This window comes from Buceros rhinoceros, unplaced genomic scaffold (genome assembly GCF_000710305.1).
Source record: "Buceros rhinoceros silvestris isolate BGI_N320 unplaced genomic scaffold, ASM71030v1 scaffold18537, whole genome shotgun sequence".
NCBI classification, from domain to species: domain Eukaryota; kingdom Metazoa; phylum Chordata; class Aves; order Bucerotiformes; family Bucerotidae; genus Buceros; species Buceros rhinoceros.
In genome coordinates, this window is record NW_010421842.1 from 45,401 (window position 1) to 62,278 (window position 16,878).

The 16,878-nt window shown below is 39.5% G+C and overlaps 1 protein-coding gene across 2 annotated transcripts in view; it reads left to right on the top strand.

The window, feature by feature from the left end:
• The window catches only part of SPAG9 (sperm associated antigen 9), a 33,179-nt gene extending 19,503 nt beyond the window's left edge, over nucleotides 1-13,676 (top strand). The window contains exons 16-27 of one of the 2 annotated variants that reach the window (XM_010139836.1): nucleotides 799-1,026; nucleotides 1,698-1,890; nucleotides 2,723-2,845; nucleotides 3,415-3,495; nucleotides 3,961-4,028; nucleotides 5,102-5,250; nucleotides 6,366-6,537; nucleotides 7,461-7,574; nucleotides 9,307-9,345; nucleotides 10,212-10,388; nucleotides 11,152-11,289; nucleotides 13,145-13,676. In XM_010139836.1, the coding sequence (XP_010138138.1) occupies nucleotides 799-1,026; nucleotides 1,698-1,890; nucleotides 2,723-2,845; nucleotides 3,415-3,495; nucleotides 3,961-4,028; nucleotides 5,102-5,250; nucleotides 6,366-6,537; nucleotides 7,461-7,574; nucleotides 9,307-9,345; nucleotides 10,212-10,388; nucleotides 11,152-11,289; nucleotides 13,145-13,260 (1,598 nt within the window). In that variant the 3' untranslated portion in view covers nucleotides 13,261-13,676. The remainder of the gene's footprint in view (nucleotides 1-798; nucleotides 1,027-1,697; nucleotides 1,891-2,722; nucleotides 2,846-3,414; nucleotides 3,496-3,960; nucleotides 4,029-5,101; nucleotides 5,251-6,365; nucleotides 6,538-7,460; nucleotides 7,575-9,306; nucleotides 9,346-10,211; nucleotides 10,389-11,151; nucleotides 11,290-13,144) is intronic. The other variant, XM_010139837.1, reaches the window with a different exon arrangement.
• Nucleotides 13,677-16,878: the final 3,202 nt, after the last annotated feature.

Genomic DNA, 16,878 nt, shown 5'->3' on the forward strand with positions numbered 1-16,878 from the left:
GTAGGGAAACCTACCGGATTTTACTCTACTGGTCCACTCTTTGCTTGGCTCTTGACCTCAGTTAACTCAAAGGGAGAGAGATGTCAGCAACCAAGACTTAAGTATTTTGTTTGTGTTATAAACTGTGCAGCAGTGCCAATGTTTTATGGAACTATGAATATCACAAAAATACATTGGCTTTTTAGACCTCTTCAGCCTCTTGAAGACAAATAGCAAGTCTTGGCGCTTCCTGTAGAGGGAATTCTTGTGACACGGAGAGTGTATGTGGATAGTGTATGAGGGAGGATTAACAGGAGGGTGTTACGATTCTGGAGAAGAACTCATTATGCTTTTGGATTTCCTCGTTTTTGGCTTATACTTAGAGAAGTCTGGAGCATTAGTTCCAGTGAAGTATTTTTGTTTAATAAGCTCTTTCCGGTGAAGTTTGAGGTTTTGCTCCACTGAAACTATGAGTAACTTGTGTAACTTGGATCTTTGCGTGTATACGCACTGATATGAAATCTAATTGTAATGGAAAAAGTATTTGAAATAGAAATAAGCTAGTTGGAATACTCTGCAGATTAAAATATGGTGAACGACATTCAGATGTGCAGCATGTGTAGATACGGCTTTTGCTTTTTGAGGTTTGTGATGGCATCTTTCATGTCTGCTGACCACGTTACAATAAGCTTGTAGGTGGTATCTGCGTGTTACATCTCAGCTGATGGAGAGTTCATTCAGTTTGAAGCTTAGTTTGTTCTTGGATAAAGTGATTCACCTTTATCCCCACAAGAAACATGTGAGTTTAATCTCTTTCAGGGGCAAGGGAAACAGACTATCCTGCAGGAGAAGAAGGGACTCAGGAAGCAGATCCCAGTCAAGTGGACAAGTCGTCTCTGTGTGGAAGTATGACTAGCAACAGCTCGGCAGAAACTGATAGCTTGCTGGGAGGAATAACAGTGGTTGGCTGCACCGCAGAGGGTGTCACAGGAGCACCCATAGCTCATGACGCAAACGATGGCTCACCAATGACAGATAAACAGTCAGGTATGAAAACCAAGTATGCCAGGTGGGGCCAAACGCTGTTAGGTGTCACTGAAAATGAATGATGTCAGTATTTAATGTAGTAGCTTGTCTGTACATGGTGATAACATAAAACGAGTGCTCTGAGGGAAACAGTCTGCAAGTCTGACATACTGCGTAATTGCAGCTGAAAACTCCGTGGAGTTGTTATTAAGTGGGAATAGACAATTGCTTCTTTCAAATACTTTTGAGAACTGTCTTGTGCATGGTCGAAAGAGAGCTTTTAAGTTGTTCAGTATTTGAAATGCAGATCTTGATGACAAATGGGTGTATGCCTTAAAGCTTGCAAAGTCTTGATAAACATCCTTAATATTTTTTTGTCACACGCACTTCAGAGCGGTGTTGTGATGTGATTGTTGAAGGATATGTGGTGGTTGGACTTTTCACAGGGCAATCTGTACAATCAGTCACTGGGTTGATACTACAGTGCATTTGGCGCTCAATGCTACAGTGCAACCTGCTAAAGTTTAGGTTTTTCTGATCTGATTTTTTTTTAGATGAAATATAAAATCTGGATTGTGGCTCGTTATTACAGTTGTTCACTTAAGCTTTAAGTACCAAGTTCTGGCTGTTTTAAGAACTGTGAGAGAATTTTCAATTATTAAAGTTTTCACATTTTTTTTTTTTGTTCATAGATATTGCAACTGAAAATAATTCAGTCGATGAGAACATTCCAACAGCAGAGGAAGCAACAGAAGCAACAGAGGTCAATGCAGGGACAGAAGACACAGCTGATATTGCACAAACCGGAGTCTACACAGAGCATGTCTTTACAGATCCTCTGGGAGTGCAGAATACAACAGAGGCATCTCCAGTGTACCAGCCTAGGTACGTGGCCTCAACCTCTTATACCTCTTAAAATTATTTTAAAAGAAAAATACAATGTTTGTAGAAATGGAAATGTAGTATGGGGACAAAATGACTACTGTTTTTTCTCGTTATGTATGTTGAGGTTTATGTAAGTACTCTTGGTATAAGAAACTGCTTTGCTGCATGGACGGGTCACCTATGTACAGAGTCTTTTTGTCTGCAAACTCATACCCCTTGAGTGCAGACACCTCCAGAGTGGAGCAGTGAGTGTCTGTCTGTTTGTCACTAACAGATTTAATGTGAATGGCACTGACCTAGAGATACCCGTTTAAATCTCTGGTTTTGATATCACAATAAATAAGAATTACTTAGTCAAATGGTTGTTTAAATGTATGGTTGTTTTTTTTCTCAGAATAGTCAGTCTGTGCGTAGTACAGGATTGGAGAAGAAGCTTGAAAGCAATCAGTATTTTAGATCTTCAGGAATATTTGCTCTCCACGTACAGGTGCAGAAGGATCATATAGCTCTTTTATAAGTGTTTCTCTTAACATGTGTCTCTGTTGTGACTCTCCTGCCTCTCCCCAGAGATATCTGCGATACTGACAGGCTTAAATGGAGCCTAAAGTTCCTTGTATAAGTAAATGTCCACTTGAAGAAATTAATTGTTACTGAGGTTTTATCTGTATTGTACTTTCATGCACAGTTACTGGTATTTTTAAAATACCTTATGTCCTTCAAAAGCTGATGTAGAAGCTAGCAGTGACAAAGTAAATACCTAGGTTATAATCTGAGTAATCTGTGCATTTATTCAGTATATCTTAAATGTTTTGCTGGGTTTTTTTTTTTTCAGTACTGAGTCAGAGTTATATAAAGATGTTGTGGTTTTGCCAAATGAGCAAGATCTTGTGAGAGAAGAAGCACAGAAAATGAGTAGCCTTTTACCGACAATGTGGCTTGGAGCACAGAATGGATGGTAAGAAAACGCTAATCTTGTTAAAATCATTTGGAAAAATAATTTTTAGCTTGCTTCTTGTGCCTACAGGCCTGATATCTGTCTTGAGTAAAGATTAAGTGCAAGAAGACCTCAAGAGCCTAAACTTCATACGCTTTGCTACATTTAGGCATTACAGAATCCAAAGAAAGAACTGTTGGTGATTAGCAAGGTCGGTCTGGCAGATAACACTTTTACCTGCAGGGAAGTGTTGGTTGATATTTTTTTGTAGTCAAAGAAATCGTTATGGTCTGATAATTCCATAACTTTCAACATTTTATTATGCTAGGTAAATATATTGCCTTTTCCATGCAGATGTATCTGCAAAGGAGTTTATAATGTTTCAGGCCTCTGAAAAAACATTCAGCTGCTGGTCGAGTAGTTCTTTCTTTCAGTCTATACATAGTTTTCAGTGGTGGAAAAAAACTTACTTTCCCTTTGATTGTGGCTTTCAGTTATAGGGGTTTTTCTTGGTTTTTTGTTGGTTTTTTTTTTTCCTGCCTGATAGACCTTTCCTAGTGCTTTTAATCCCTCCTGATTTGTCTTTGCAGCCTATATGTACATTCATCAGTGGCCCAGTGGAGGAAATGTGTTCATGCCATTAAACTCAAAGATTCTATTCTCAGTATTGTGTAAGTCCTGAAAGAATGTCATGTAAATCATAATGAACTTCTGTTAAAGTACTTGCACAGTAGTTTTATATTTCCTCCTTGGATATTGGGAATGTCAGTTGCCCTATATGCATGTGTATTCTTTGATGGTCAGTGGAAAATGTTTGGGGAGTAAGGAAAATAAAAGGAATCTTGTCTCTGGAAATACTACAGCTCAGATGATGAGCTGTAGCTGTGTACTCCAAACAGTCACAGGTTGTTATCCTTGGTGTTTTCTTCAGGCCTTGTAGCTAGATAGATTTTAAGCTTTCTGAACTGGATTTTGATGTCTTGTTACTGTCCTCTCTCTTGAGCTATATTGTAGAAATCAAAACACTAGGGCTAATGTGAACGTAAAAAGTATGCTGAAATGTAGAATGCTTTAAACGTGCAGTTTGAGACCTGCAGTCTAATGGTATATATTCTTGTGCCTTCTTTTCTTCCCAGACATGTAAAAGGAATAGTATTAGTTGCACTAGCCGATGGAACACTAGCAATATTTCACCGAGGAGTTGGTAAGCTTTCTATTCGATCTTGAAAGTGAAGTTGTAACAGTATTTAGGAAAGAAGGGTGCCATTTATAAGTAGTGTTTTGAAAATATATTCCCCAATGGCCTTTTTACAGTTTGTCTTGAGAAATCTTTCTAGCATTTCAATTGCAGCTTCATTTTCACACCGTCTTGGTACATTCCTGGATTTCCTTCTTACTCTGAGAACAGTGGGATATATCTGAGCTAAATAATGAAAAGCCAGTTGATAAAGCTCACTTTTTCATCGTGCTCAATAGTCATGTCTTTTGTTCTGTTATTAGTGTTACTAGTTGTCTGTGGCCAAGTCCTTCAATGAGAATTTTGTAAGCATCCATTCAGAATTTCTGCCCAAACCACTCCTGGACAAGCTCCGTTCTTCAGCCTCCAGAATAAGGACCTGGAGGGGAAGATCTTTCTATGACTAACTGGAACTTGGCTGGTTTCCAGAGAACCCCTGTTCATTTGTTCTTTTTCTTGTGGAGTTTACACTCCTGTCTCATGTTCTCAGCATTTAGGAGAATTACAGGCTGCACAGCACTAATGCAAATATTGGGGAAGATGCATCTGGGATAAGTACTTGCTGTGGAATGACCAGATTTAGTATGCTTTCAGTAGGTTTTAGGTGCCTTTCTTAAGACCTTGCAGCAAGCTGAAAAAAAAAAATCTTGATCCACTGGCTGACATTTGTGTTCAGTCAAGCAGCAAGTGCCTAGTGCTGTGGGGGTAGTCTCTTGCTGTGGAGCGTACTGATGCCTGTCCAAGTAAAGCATTTAGCACTAGGTAACTTGCCATTTTTAAAGCTGTTTTGATGTGTTCTAAACATGAGTCACTGTGCAAACTTATTGTATTAAAAACAAAGAAGCATTTGGGATGTTGGTATAACTGGTTGCTGTTTTTTTAATGAGCTGCCTAGCCATTAATTTGTGTTGACTTAACCAGATTATTACAATGCTTTTAAAAAATTAGACTGGTAGGGTATTTGCCTATATGTTTACATCATTTTTAAACTCATAAGAACCTATGTTTTGTTTTGTTTTCCTTTCCTTCTGTTTTTAAAGATGGTCAGTGGGATTTGACAAACTATCACCTCTTAGATCTGGGCCGGCCACATCATTCGATAAGATGCATGACAGTGGTACACGACAAAGTCTGGTGTGGCTACAGGAACAAAATCTATGTTGTTCAACCAAAGGCCATGAAAATAGAGGCAAGTTAACATTATGTTTTAATGCCATCTCATGCTGCAGCTTGAACTCCAGAGAACAAGGTTTTTTTTGTTCAACAGTACAGAAACAACCAGCCTAATAGATTTGTATAGGGATTTATATTTTCTTAAGATGTTTTCATTGTTTTGAAAGACTTTAAGCCATGATGAGACAGTTCTTATTTATTTAAACCAATGTTTTGGAGGTTTAGTTCTCCACTTCTAGCTGGCCAGGAACTGCAGAGTGTCCTTGGGCAGTGTTTCTAAGGCTGGCTCCCAGCTCATTCTCTACAGGCGTGCCTCGTGTTCTGCACCCACCCCTAACCTGCTCTATAGTCTGTCTTGCATACTTCAGAGGCTTGTAAGTGTTAATTTTTGACTGTACTCTTCCTCCAGTTATAGAAGAGTTTGTTTTTTTAAGGTATGTAAGCTGGTGTTTCTGCAGTGTTGGATGCTTAGGTGACATCTCAAGTACAGAAAGGAGCCAAGGTTTCTGAAAGCCAGTAGCCGGATTAATACTTCAGCTTCTGCTAATGGGCCTGAGACACAGGCCGACCTTTTGAGGGTGACTGCTCAGCTCTTCTGAAAATATCAAGTACTCAATGAATAATCCATTTTTGTGAAGACTAATTTATATATATATGTATAAAACCTGAAACGAAGGAATTTATACGGCAGTGGAATTAATTGTTTTGCTGGTGGTAGTGTGTATTTTGCACAGGTGGATTTGTGCACAAGAGCAAAGCTTGACAGAACTGGGAAGAAAAGCAGTTTTGGGGCGTAGCTATCTTGAGCTGTTCCAGGAGGACCTCATACTAAACACACTCCAGGTTAAATGGAAGCAAAAGCCAGATAGGCTGGGACGCTGTACGTAAATGAAAATATAGTAGGAGACTGTGCCTTTGAGATCACACTCCCGGGAAGGGAATTGGCATTTTTACTATTGCTTTACCAGCATCATATGGTAATAGTAACTAAGCAAAACACTGTCTCTGCTAGTGATCTTGCAAATCAGAGGGTCACAAATGACTGAAGAAAACTGCCGGTATTCACAGTGTAACAGAGAAGACTTTCTTACTCTTGTTTCCTCTTCTAATCTAAAATCCAACCTTTCGCAGAAGTCATTTGATGCACACCCAAGACGAGAAAGCCAAGTGAGGCAGCTGGCGTGGGTGGGTGATGGGGTGTGGGTGTCTATTCGGTTGGACTCCACCCTGCGGCTCTATCATGCGCACACGTATCAGCATCTACAAGATGTGGACATTGAACCTTATGTAAGCAAAATGCTAGGTAAGTTGATGCGAAACTGCTGTGTTCTCACACCTTGCTCTCTGGAACTTTCTTTTCCTGTTGTGCATCAGGCAATTTTCACTGCAGTCTAGAGGGAAGAGTGGGTAGTCAAATCCTGTTTGTGAAAACTTGGATCTGGAAGTAGAAGCCCAAGTCAGCCTGTAACACGTGATGAGGATGATAGGTCTTCTGATACAGTTTATTGATTCTACCCGATGTTTAAGGTGTCCCTAAACTCAGAACTAATGAGGGGTTGGGTTGGGCAGGCATCAATGGAGACGCTAAAATCTTCCTCTTTTTTTACTGTATGATGCCTTCCATTACTCGCCTGGAAAAATTTCCTCTTTTTCAAGAAAATACAAATGCAAAATAGCAAACTTCTGTCACTATTGAAGCTAATAAGCTTTCTGATTTTTGCATTAATGTTTATCTAAGAGCAGTTCGACCACCTGTGTAGCAAGGCAAATAGAGGTAACTGGGCCATGGGAAATCCTTCACAAGTAACTCCAGTGTCATTGTGCTTAGCTGGTCAGCCTCCTTCCTCTCCCCTCATAGCGCTAATGGATGAGAAACCATTCTCTTACATGTGTAAACTCACCTTTTTTTGTTTGTTTGAAAAGCTGCCCTGGTGCTGTAAGCCCCAAAAGGTTTTATTGTGCAGCACTGTGGAGCTGTTACACCTTTTGTGCTTTCTCACAGTTCAAGTGAGTCTTTTTCTGTATAGGTGCACAACTTAATTAACAGAGTGTTTTAGCCTTTTAGGTTATCCTTACAACCTAAACACAATCCTCTACGTTGTGTCGGTTTGAAGTGGGAGGGAATTACTTGTCTGTGTGGTTTGGGACTTGGAGTTAAGATTCTCTGTATGGAACTACAATTATTCTTGCTCATAATTTTTGATGAAAAGCATCTTTTGTTTTTAGGTACTGGTAAACTGGGATTCTCATTTGTGAGAATCACAGCTCTTATGGTGTCTTGTAATCGTTTATGGGTAGGAACAGGAAATGGTGTCATCATCTCCATTCCATTAACAGAAAGTAAGTAAAACGTGAATGAATAGCACTGTGCAATATGCTGTAGACGCAAAAAGAGAATATTAAGCGCCATTCAGATGCTTGCTAATGGATAGAAAGCTTTACTGCCAGGTCTGAGTCTGTCAGGTTTCTAACAGATTGGGCCTGTGTGATGTTTAGCACCTACTCTGTGTACATGGTTACAATTACTCTGAGCAAAAAAGCACATCTCCAAAGTCTCCTGTTCTTCAGTTTGAGCAGAGTTTCTGTGGCTTGAATGAGAGGAACGCTTTGCAGCTGTAGAGGTGTTAACAAGCATTAGCATTTACAGAAGTTCATTGCTTTTAAGAGATGGCTTTAGTTTCCTAATTGATGTTGGGTTTGATGGCCATATGTCACCAAAGTAGATTATTTTTTGATTTGAGCAAGGTGGTATCATTGCTAATACAATATGATTGGCTTTAGTTCTTCAATTCATCAGAAAGCTGGTATGAAGGACTGGAACAGCGATAGTACCGACTGCTTTAAAGGATGTGTTCAAAGTTACGGGATATGTAAACCCATTCAGCAAAGAGGGCACTAACTTCTAGATGAAATTCCAATAATGCAAACCCATGTATCTACTTAATAACAGACCCCAAGCTCTTGCCATAGGCTGAATGATGCTTGGGGTTGGGTGAGGGAGCATTCAGACATGGGCAGTTAAACCTCGGGAGAAGGGAACAGTCCAGTTCAAGGGCAACCCAAATCTTAAGCAGGTAAAGCTGGGGAAGAATCTGTGTGTAAATTGATTGTATTTAAACCAACAAAAAATCCCCAATGCTTGTGCCTCAGACTAATGTTAAAGCACGTGGACAGGAGTTTTGGAAAACAAAATACACAACTTGGATAGTCCTAATTGTAGTGTTCTGCAGAAAGCTGTACAGTGTGACAGGTGAAATTTTAGAGTAGTTTGATAGTACAAACTCTTCATGTTGTATCTGCTTTGTTGAACAGCACACACATGCATTGTTTCTCATACTGTCCCATTACATTGTCCATTCATTCAATAAATGTCTTTTTTTGCATTGCTTGAATGTACTAAGGAAGGACAAACTTCCTATCATGAACTTGAAATAGTTTAAATCATGCTTTAAAGAATTTTAGTTCGTAATTTGCATCAAGCTTAGTTTAATGTTTCCAGAGGGGTTCGCTTTAAAACAGTAGTGACCATGAAAAAAATCCCTATTAAAGCTGTTCAGTTTAATTTTAGTTTTATTAATTGTTCACAAATCAGTTTGTGCCTGAGGGTGGGGTTGAGAACCCTTGTCAGAGATATTGATGGTTTTCAAAAACAGTCGCATCCTTGTGTAAGCAATACCATATCTCACTTCCCTGGGTCTTAGTAGCAGAGGGCATCTTCAAGATCTGCAGATGACGTTTGAAAACATGAGTGGTTATTTATTATTTTGGTAGTCTCCTGCCAAGGAAAGAGAGAAAGGGGAAACGTGGCTAATCAATAAAACTTTATAGCAATAAAGCACATGAAAGTGGCAGTGCTTTCATTGTCCATTTTGTACTGAAACTTTTATAACATGATGATGTTCTTTGACTTCTTATTGAATCTTCTGTAATTAGATATTTACTGGTTTTTAGGAGCTAAAATTTTAAGCTCTACCTTATCAAAAACCAAATTACAAGAGTGGTGGGTTCTCATTAATCCTTCTCCTCTACTGTCATACCTATCCATTTCCCCTTTCCTCCTTTCTCACTTTAGCTGTAATCCTCCACCAGGGACGTTTACTGGGGCTGAGGGGTAAGTGCAGATCCTGAACAAAAAAATCTATTTTCAGGCTTCTAATAGCCACTTTGAGGCTGTTTCCCACTCCTTATAGATTTACCCTTTGTATGTTCCTAAATGTTTTTCCACTTGCAGTTACTGCATTGCAGCAGTTTTATGTTTGCTAAATGGCCACCGATCTGCTCAGCAGTTTAGTATACCATCCTGTGTTGCAGCTGAACTTTCATACAGACTTTGTTTTTCTTTCAGCCAATGTGATACCATATCTTATAACTTTGTCATTAATCCACATCATTTACTGTCTTGTTACAAATCACCGTTTCTTTCACTACTTTGATAGTCTTTGGAATGGAGATGGCTTGTATGTCTAGCATGAGTACTTCTCTGTTTTAAATGGATTTTAAAACTTTTCAGTAAAAACTAGATGTAGAATTATACTAGGGTAGCTCCTTCATGGCCACAGGTGGCTATTTTTAGAGATTTTTTTGTTGGCAAGGGGATACCCTACGATTAGTTGGAATTAAACTGTCTATATGTTTAAGTACATTGAATTTTCTCATACTGAAACACATTAGAGGTATTTGTTTGCTATGAAAGATAGAGTCCTTTCAGAAATTATTTTTTTCCAAAAGTAGGATATTAAAATCTGGTGTTTATGCTAGACTAATAAGAATCCTGCTCCATTTTCTGATGTACTTAAAATAACGAAGCATGCAATCTTTTTTCTTTCCAGCTCTGTCTTGAATTGGCATTGCTGCCCTCCTGTTTCATTTTTATCTAAGTTGGCTTTAGCTTTTAGATGGTACCATAAGGTTTCTTAACAAATAACCATTTCTGTAATTTGTACTTCCAAGTAGAAAACACTTGTTCTTCTTTTACAGCTAATAAAGCAGCGGCAGGCTCCGGAAACCGTCCGGGGAGTGTAATACGTGTATATGGCGATGAAAACAGCGACAAAGTGACTCCAGGAACATTCATCCCATATTGCTCGATGGCACACGCACAGCTTTGCTTCCACGGGCACCGTGATGCCGTTAAATTCTTTGTGGCAGTACCTGGTGAGGTTTTATTTCCATTCTTCAAATGAAGTTTCTTTGTTTCATTTGCTTAGTTAAACACAGTGTTCGGACGAAGATAGCAAGTGTATGAAACACTTTATTATGTTTCATTTACAAGATTTTTCTGATTCCTAAGTGCAGTGTTGTTTAATGGGAGAAAAAGGGTTTGGTTGCAAAAGCAATGTTTTGCTTCCATCTGGGGAAAAGGTTCTGTGGTAAGGGAGCACTCGCAGACTGAGAAGGCAGTCAAATGCTAATCGGTGTAAGGTCCAGTTTGAGAGCCTGGCAGGCTGCAGGAAGCATGAGCTACTAAAGCAGAAGCCCACAAAGGACGGAACCTCAGCTGAAAATGGAAAGAGTTTCCTAGAAGCTGCAGTGCTGGTTGAACACCACCTCAGTGCTTCTGTGCACCTCATGGGCCAAAAGTAAACGACAGAAGTTTGCTTAATGGGCTGACACGTGCTGAATCATTTCAGTGGTGTGTCGAAGTCTTTAAGTGTGTTCCGATGTCATTCTCTACATCGCTGTGCCTGTGCTGTGAAACCGATCACGAGGACTTAATTGTCTGGTTTCCTTTGAACTGACCTGAACAGATTCCTCATCTCTTTAGAGGGATGAAATCAGAGCAAAGATAGCTTTGTGTCCCTTGCTGAAGAGACACTAGAATCCAAAGTTAAGGGCATCATTAGGCATTAAATTCATCCAAATACAGGTGGTGATATTGTGTGAGATGTGGCATTAAAAGGTATTGTTTTTAATCCAGGTCAGGTGGTTTGCCCACAAAGCAGTGGTGGAACGGAGCTATCGGCTGATAAACCAGCCCAAGAGCCCTTCAGCCAGAGTCCCTTAAAATCCATGTTGGTGATAAGTGGTGGAGAAGGATATATTGACTTCAGAATGGGTAAGAAAACTGAGCTTATAATCAGTTGTAACCTCTTCATACTGAAAGGTCATTAACCGCAAAATAAGTTCCACTGTGATTGCGGAGTGTGCTTGTGCAGTCAGTCGGTGCAGAGTCTTTATTAAGCAAGTGTGAGGATGGAAGTGTCTTTATCCTCTGCCTCACACATACACCTTCAGCTTCTCCTCCCAGCAAACCGTGACCTCTGACTATATAATAAGGTTTATTTGAAACGCTGCTTTGGAGTCACGTACCATGTTTATGCTTTCAGTCTTACCTTGGCAGGTTAGTCTTCTATCTCAGGCTGCTGGGAGACATGTCCTTAGTTACTCAAATATGCAGACAGGCTATACAAAAAGTAATGTATTATCTGAAGAACACTCAGACTAAAATTTACTCATTTTTGAGTGAAAAGGGAAAAAGCAGTTCACTGTTACCTTTGCAAACCCTTCTTATTTTGATCACTGCTTTTCTTGGATCATTCTTTTGCATGATCTAGTCTATAAAAGATTTCTTGTGTAAATATTTATAGTTTTTTTAACTGGAGCTTTTGGGGAAGTATAACAAAATGGGTATGGTTGTGGTTCCACGCTTAGAATCTGCAGCTGGAGACCTTGACAAGAAGTGCCTAAAAAGGAGTCACAGCTCCTAGACTTGGTTTTGACCTTTTGCTTGAATCTGTCCATAGTGTTTTTCAAAAATAGACAACACAAAAAACACTAAAAGAAAAGCCTGTGGAGGCCAGCCCAGATTGTCATCCCACTAGGCAATGACAAACAAGTTCCTGCTGGTGACCCCAGCAGAGTTACGCAGGAGGCAGGACTTGAGGCAATTCTGTGCCACACTTCAGTGAGTACTAAAAACCCTGCGCTTACTCCAAGCAAGCTGGTATAGCCACATACCAAATGTACCTTTTACCGTCCGTGTGGCATGATGCGAGGCCGTGAACTTAAGCGTCAGTAATATACCTGCATAGCTCAGCCATTAGCGTTTGTTAGCACAGCAAGCTGGCTCAAGAGCAAAGTCAGCTCTTCTGTGTTTAGAGTGCTCAGACCTCCAAAGCAGTCTAACCAGAAAACCAGCCAAACTGTGACTCGGAACCTTCCAGAAGTTGTAGGTCAGTTCCCATTTCATCTGATTACGCTGACGTTCTGCTGTACCCCAGGACGGCCTCTGTATTGGTGGTTAGTACTGTCCACATGCAGCTTGGGCAGTGGTTCATCCGTCACCTTTGATCCAAGTCAGCTCATGTCACCAAGAGCTTAGATGCAGTTACAAACCTGCTCCTGCCTTTTGCAGAGCAGTGACAGAGAACAGGCTTAAGGTTTTTTTGAGCCACTGTGTGCAGAGTTGTCACAAGCTGGAGTAAGTAGAACGAGAGGGAAGAAGGGCAAAACTTCATCAGATGGGAGTGTTGCATTGCCTCCCTTGTGCTCAACTACTGCTCGTTTTTCCAGAACACTTTATGTGGTTTATGTGTTTACACAGGCACGCTCTCCTTGTAGCGTAACCATCTCCATTTCTGCCTGGAAGCTCCTGCAAGTTTGCACATTAGGTTGTTGCTTCTCTGCCTTAAGAGTTATAAGTAATGAAATGTGTCGAATATGGATAGTTACAGAATTGCAGTTAACTTTTGGGGCTAACACTGAAGAATACGACCACAGAATGTCAGGCTCTGAAATAATTATGCAACAGACTTGCAGTTTGTAGTGTATGTATTCAATATTGAATGTGCTTTTACATGAGCATGTGGCAGTGACTGTCTTCTGTAGCGGTTTTCACGTAAACCTGGATGTCACTCATTTTGCTGTATTTGGTGTTAACACCATTTTTTGTCTGCCTGATTGTTTTTCAGGTGATGAAGGTGGAGAATCTGAACTCCTTGGAGAAGCTCTACAACTTGAACCTTCTGTAGCCAAAGCTGAGAGAAGTCACTTGATAGTGTGGCAAGTAATGTGTGGCAGCGAGTGAGCCCGTAGGATGCAGCTGGAGACCTTAAAAAAGAAAAAGAAAAAAAAAAAACAGGAAAAAAAAAAGCTTCTGCATGTTTTTTTTATTTTGTGAAACCTGTTTCACTACATGATGTTGAAGCATTTCTTTGCTCTTTAACTTTATATTGCAAATCTGTCATACCTTTAACTATACAGGAATTAGCTTGTGCTGTTTTACTGCACCCGTGTTACATGGAACAGTATAATGAAATCAGATCTCTTTCAAAACTGGTGCGCACCCCATAGCAAGCGACTGAGACCACAGCGATCTAACGTAGTTCACCTCTGGTAGTCTCGAGTTCAGCTTTATTACAACTGAGCTTCATTTCACTGTATAATGCATTGAGTAAAACAGCAAAGTTATTCCCAGGGTATTAAAAATTTGACAAATTACAAAATGGATTATTAAGACTCATCCAAATACTCCATGAGGGCTAAAGCAAACTCTAAATTTCAGCTTTGTTTTCCAACCTGGAAAATCTTACTTACCTAGTACATACGGTTAATTTGTTACATTATTAGAATTTGGGGGGAAGAACGAATTGTATAGGAATTAAAATGACAATATTTAAATAAAATAACATGTTTTCACTATTGAACCTTAAAGTTTGAGAACTGCTGCCCTCAATACCGAGCAATTTTGAGCATAGTGTTTTTCATTTCCCTGACATGGAACACCTCGGTTTCCAAAGGGTATTGTTAGGATGATTTAAATTGGAAAATAACTGTAAAATTCTTGAACAGGGGATATGTTTTTTCTTTTCTTGTCTTAAGTCCTTACCTCCTAAGCACTAGAATGATCTTCTCTGCCTAGCTGGTCAAACTGATGAGGCACTACACGTGTGAAGGTTAGAGACCTCCCTTAGAGCATGAGAAAAGACTGAGAGCGTACGGGAAAAAATGCATTCTGCCCAAGTGAGATTGTAAAGGAGATTTAGTGCCAGATAATTAGGTACAAAATATTTTTTTGTAGTTGCATACTCCAGTAAAAAAAAAAGATTTAGCAACAACGTTAGCAGGTAACACTAGGACTGAGTAAATTGATGAAAGTCAGGAGACTCTAATATTACGCTGACATTCCATCTGCAGCGTCTGTTTTTTTAACCGTAAGTGTGAGTTGAAGACTGTCTTCCTTTTGCATCGAATTTCCTACGTTAGTATCAGACCTAAGTTAAACACATCACGATTTCTGTACTTCAGACTATTTCAAACCCCAGATTTGCTCTTTCATTTCTCTGGAAAGTGAAAGTTTGGAGGGGTTTTAATAAACATCTGGCATTTACCCCTGGGTGTTGGGACTGTTCTGTTCAGATTAGCAGAGAAATTTAGTCCCTTGATTACGTGAGAACTGAACAGTTTCAGAGGAGTAAATACAGAAACACTTTTTTAAAACTGCCTAAACATTTTTATGCAATAGGAGCAGTTCTGGTCTATCAGGCAAACATGTGTTTATATATTTTCTTAATTTTTTAAATGAACACATTTAGCTGAGGTCTATTGTGTAAATATATATTTAGGCAGCTTTTTCAAATGCATATCATAGCTGATAAACCAGAAAATCTCCATTCAGGTCTATGGGTTAGATTTATATGTATAAATACTTTTTAAGCGACGTATTTTGTACACAGCTGTTCCTCTCGTAAATATGTATTTAGGACATGAACTATGTAGTAAAAATCCTTATTAAAGATGTCTAATATCTTGGTAGTATTTTTCTCTTCAGAATGCCAAAAGCGATGAGAGCATGTTGGTCATAACTTGCTTTCCAAATTCATCTGTAATGTCACTCGTAAAGTACTTTGGCTTAAATAGAAGGTCTGGAAACTTTTTTAAAATTATACAAGTACAGAAAGTAAACTGAGGAAACACTCGTCGACCTATTTAAAACTTACATAGACATGTATGCTGAACCTGAAGCACATCTGAATTAACTCCTGAAATTGGATAATTTCGAAGAAAAAGGCTGTCTAAACTTTTCCTGTTGTGCAGAATCTTCACTGTGAGCGGTGCAGTTCCATTGCTTCTCCTGCCATTTTCTTAAATGTTGGGTTTTTTTGTCTTTGGAAAACACAGTCTCCAAAGCTCTTACTCTTACTGGTTGATTGTCACATTCTCATGTTCTCGGAAAAAAGCGCACAATTCTGTTCCTTGGTTCTCGTGTAGCATTTTATTTGTAATTAGGGATGAGCTGTTTTCTCTGAGCAACTTTCCTGCTCTGAGCAGTTCAGTCTGGCAAGTGTGTACCTGGTCTTTTGCCAAATGTATCTGGTCCACCGTGCCATTTCAGTCACCTCCGTGGGCCAACTCTTGCAAATTTTTCAGAGAATGATTGTTTCTGTCCAAAAGTGGGGAGGGTTTTAAAGAAAACGGGAGGTTAACCACTGTGGGTCTAGATAAAAGGCATGTGCACTTCTCTCTATTTCTCATTTGAAAACTTTCTCCCCTGTCCTAAGGTACAGTAGGTTAAATGGGTCCCTGTTGTCACCGCAGTGCGCTGGGATTTATCAGCTCTACTTAAGGTCGCTTTGGTGAATAAAGGACATAAAACCCCAGCCGTGGAGGTGACAACACGCTCCTGCAAATCCGTCTCAAGAATGTGTTTATGCGTACACTTACGTGATTAAAGCATCATATAAATAGGAGCTAATCTCTCGATAGCTACAGCTTGTGAATAGTTTGGAAACATTTCGAGCACAAAATATGCAGCACATTACTTGCCTGGGTAAGGGTGTTTGCATGGTAAAGGTGAAATGCGTTGTATAAGCTGCTGCGTTGTCCATTTCTTGTAAAGGTCTTCCTGCGTTGGGTCGGGTAGAGCTGGCAGAGCATAGACACTTTATCATAGGCTGCCTTAGTAACAGACCAATGTTAAACCTGTTTTATTCTACTAACTGTTCTAAAGAACGTGTGTCTTCAAAAATGCTGTGTAACTGAATATTTATTTCCATGTGAGTATTATAAAAGTTACCAAAGGATTAAACCTGACTTAGCACTCTGGTAAGCGGCCCTGTTGCGGCAGGGTCTCCGGAAGGCCCTGCGCTGTAAAACCAGACACGGTAAACTCAAATACGGTTCTTTAGGGAAATTAAAGGTTTCTTTTCTAACAGGGTTATGCCATATTGTAACAACCTATGTTGCACCTCAAAGCATTTTTCTATACACTAAATGTCTCTCCTGCCCTCTAACAAGATTAAGTTTCCTTTATTAATTCTGTTGATGCACATTTCTCAATCTTTTAAGCATATATTTTAAACATTTTATGGTCTGTAATTTTTGAAAGTTTTGTCTGTTGGACACTTTACGCTGAATTTTACTTGCCTCTGTAATCCGAGATGGATACTACAGCGTTGAACTTGCTGTCTGTTAAAATTTGAGGCTTCTTTTCTGTGAGCAGAAAAGCTCATATAGCAGTGTAGTTATTTCAGTATTTATTTCTATTATTGAATCCATGGGGTTCAGAATGTAACTTTGTACATGAAATATATATAAATATGTATATGAAACATGCATCGGATCGGTGTGTTCTTTGCAGTCTCATGCTGAGTTCAAAGGGTTTTGATGCTCCCAGAAGGCATAGTGATTCGGTATGTACTCTAGC